General features: G+C 37.2%; 1 protein-coding gene across 1 annotated transcript; it reads right to left on the bottom strand.

Moving 5' to 3' along the window:
- Nucleotides 1–802: 802 nt before the first annotated feature.
- Nucleotides 803–2,434, bottom strand: LOC100888212. Its single transcript, XM_003723819.3, has 2 exons — nt 1,680–2,434; nt 803–1,235 (listed from the first exon to the last, which is right to left on the bottom strand). The coding sequence occupies exons 1-2, from the start codon at nt 2,130–2,132 to the stop codon at nt 1,017–1,019; spliced, it is 672 nt and encodes a 223-aa protein (XP_003723867.2). The 5' UTR covers nt 2,133–2,434; the 3' UTR covers nt 803–1,016.
- Nucleotides 2,435–2,934: the final 500 nt, after the last annotated feature.

The raw sequence follows: 2,934 nt of genomic DNA, 5'->3' as shown, positions 1-2,934 counted from the left end.
TAGGTTTATTCTATTCTCAACTGTATTAACTCCATCACATAGATCATTTGAAGTGTATTCAAGAGAAATATTTAAAGTGACCGAGCTCGTACACATATGTGTACACAATTTGGAGTACATGGATAGTGAAACAATGGGTACCTATTGAAACCAATTGGCAATGGGTCCCCATTATGTGTACGAGCTTGTGTAAACTTTAAATATACTAAATATGTATATTGTTTCTTGGTTAGTAATCATATAATCAATATATCTATTGCTAAAACGTGAATGGAATTGTATTATGATCAGACAAAATAATCTATTGGTTAATAATTGCCGAAGGAAAATAGAAATCACAAAAATGATGTGCATTGTCTTAATTTGCTTAACAAATCATGATAAATGTATTTTTCTGTCACACGTGTAAAGTAATAATGAATATGCATAGATCTGTTGGTTTCTATTAGTCCTATTGGTTTCTATTGGTCTTATATCGTCCTATTGGTTTCTATTTGTCTAATTGGTTTCTATTTAACATTGGTCCTATTGGTTTCAATTGGTTTCAATTGGCCCTATTAGACTTTAATGGGATTTCAATTGGACCAATCGGCCCCATTATACTTTAAAAGGTTTTCAATTAGTTTCAATTGGACCAATTGAAGTCCAACTTCAGGCCAATTGGTCCAATTGAAACCAATTGGGGTCCCATTAAAGTCTAATGGGGCCTAGGCCAATGGGGCCAAGAGGTCCAATTGGTCCAATAGGGACAATCTGGACCAATTGAAACCGTCTGAAGTCCTATTAAAGTCCCATTGAAACCTGTTAAAACATATTGAGACCAATTGAAACCAATTGGAACCAATTGGAACCATACTTGTTGCGATAATGGTGGTCTATCAAACTTCAGAGAAATTATGATGAAGTTATCATGATATCAATGATAATAGCATTAATACTAATAATGATGGGGATACTAATATTAATACGAAGAAGAACAACAATATCATTTTACATCTAGCCTGTATACTGTGGGCCTATTCCTCAACAAAACTAGAACATGACTCCACTTGTACTTCTTGTACAGCAATATCTCCTTGGTTCACAGCGCCGTCGTCCAGACGGATAGCGACAAGGAAGACGGATCTCCGGATGGTATGGCATAAGATATTGGCTCCATTCATAGACAGTGTACCTTGAGATGACAACGACTCCGTGCACTCTTGACGAAGGACCCATTGCTTGAATCCAGAGAACTTTGAAAGAAAAAAGTAAACACATTACATAATTAAAGGATGCTAGGACACTATTAACTTCCAACTTTACCAAATATGTAAAAGCAGTCGTTAAGTACCACGCTTTGCGGCAAAAGATCAACAACAAAAGGTCCAACAATTCCAAGAAAACCTGCACCCCCGAAAAAATGTATAAGGAATACAATTATTAATACCATTTATTGTGAAATGCTGACAAGTTGACCAAAATTCGGAAAAAAAAAAATTGTTTTTTTGTTTGTTTGTTGTTGTTGTTGTCGATTTTTTTTTTTTTTTTTTTTTTTTGGGGGGGGGGGGGGGTTTAAAATTAGGAATGTCGCACACCCCTAAGGAAGTATCCATCATGAGACAAAATTGATGATGGGTGGAGATGGCGATGGCATGAGAGGATGGAAGAATGAGAATGAGAATTATTCTTCAATTTACCTGAACAATCTGTAATGGTTGACCATCCGCGTTAAATGCTGTAATTAGAAACTGCTTGATGTTTTGGACAGGGCAGATGGGCACTTCTAATACAGGAGATCGCCGTGCACGTGGTGCGTTGGAAGGTTCAGGTTCCCACAGAAGATTGTCATAGCTCCCTAATTCGTCGTCCCCCCGGTTCCCCCCGAATTCTTTGTACACCTCCAACACTCGCGCCATCTGGTCTTCGGTGAAATCAGTTATAATCGGTTGTTGGTTTTGGTACGTTAGTGTTCTGTTGGCTTGGAGAGCATCGATGAAACCACTTTGCTTGGCTGCGGCAATCTCGGCAGACTGTGCTTGGCCTAAGACGATAGGTTCGCATGGTACGATCTTTGGTTTGCGGCAACATCCTCGGGTGAGCACGATGGTTGTGGCGAATATCAAGAGCTTGCAAGGTTGTACAGACATCATGGTACGTTGTTACCTCTTTGAGTCAAAATGAAAACTTTTAACGGAAAAGAAAATTCAAGAACAACCAACAATTTTAGTTCAACTAAATCATGTGATAATTTTATGAATTCGTCCTCACTATATGCAGCCCGTTAGATCATTTGTGAAATCATTGTGTCGGAACATGACTTTTGGGGGAATCAGATTCAGGAATGTACCATGAGGCCTCAATCAGAATATATGCAGTTCTACTTAGCTTCTTCAATGAACCAAACCTCATCTGCTGTAGCTGTGACTGGGGATCAAAACTTAGATTTTTTTAATTTTTTCAGTTCAGTTCAGTTTGTTTTATTATCATTTCGCAGCCCCAGCTGAATTACATGACAATTTACAATCAAGTTCAAAATAACATCAAAAAAAAAACTTTTAACGGAAAAGAAAATTCAAGAACAACCAACAATTTTAGTTCAACTAAATCATGTGATAATTTTATGAATTCGTCCTCACTATATGCAGCCCGTTAGATCATTTGTGAAATCATTGTGTCGGAACATGACTTTTGGGGGAATCAGATTCAGGAATGTACCATGAGGCCTCAATCAGAATATATGCAGTTCTACTTAGCTTCTTCAATGAACCAAACCTCATCTGCTGTAGCTGTGACTGGGGATCAAAACTTAGATTTTTTTAATTTTTTCAGTTCAGTTCAGTTTGTTTTATTATCATTTCGCAGCCCCAGCTGAATTACATGACAATTTACAATCAAGTTCAAAATAACATCACATTTCATTTCTAAACAGCATATTTCATAACACAATGCAAA

Source organism: Strongylocentrotus purpuratus, unplaced genomic scaffold (assembly GCF_000002235.5).
Source record: "Strongylocentrotus purpuratus isolate Spur 01 unplaced genomic scaffold, Spur_5.0 spur5_scaffold_15, whole genome shotgun sequence".
Taxonomy (NCBI): Eukaryota; Metazoa; Echinodermata; class Echinoidea; order Camarodonta; family Strongylocentrotidae; genus Strongylocentrotus; species Strongylocentrotus purpuratus.
This window is presented reverse-complemented; position numbering and strand designations above follow the sequence as displayed.

Bases quoted from the DNA above. Each gene is read 5' to 3' on its own strand.
- LOC100888212 (XM_003723819.3), bottom strand. From the start codon at position 2,132: ATGATGTCTGTACAACCTTGCAAGCTCTTGATATTCGCCACAACCATC. The intron at 1,236-1,679 runs GTAAATTGAAGA...TTTCTTTCAAAG, and splicing joins AACCATTACAGATTGTTCAG to TTCTCTGGATTCAAGCAATG.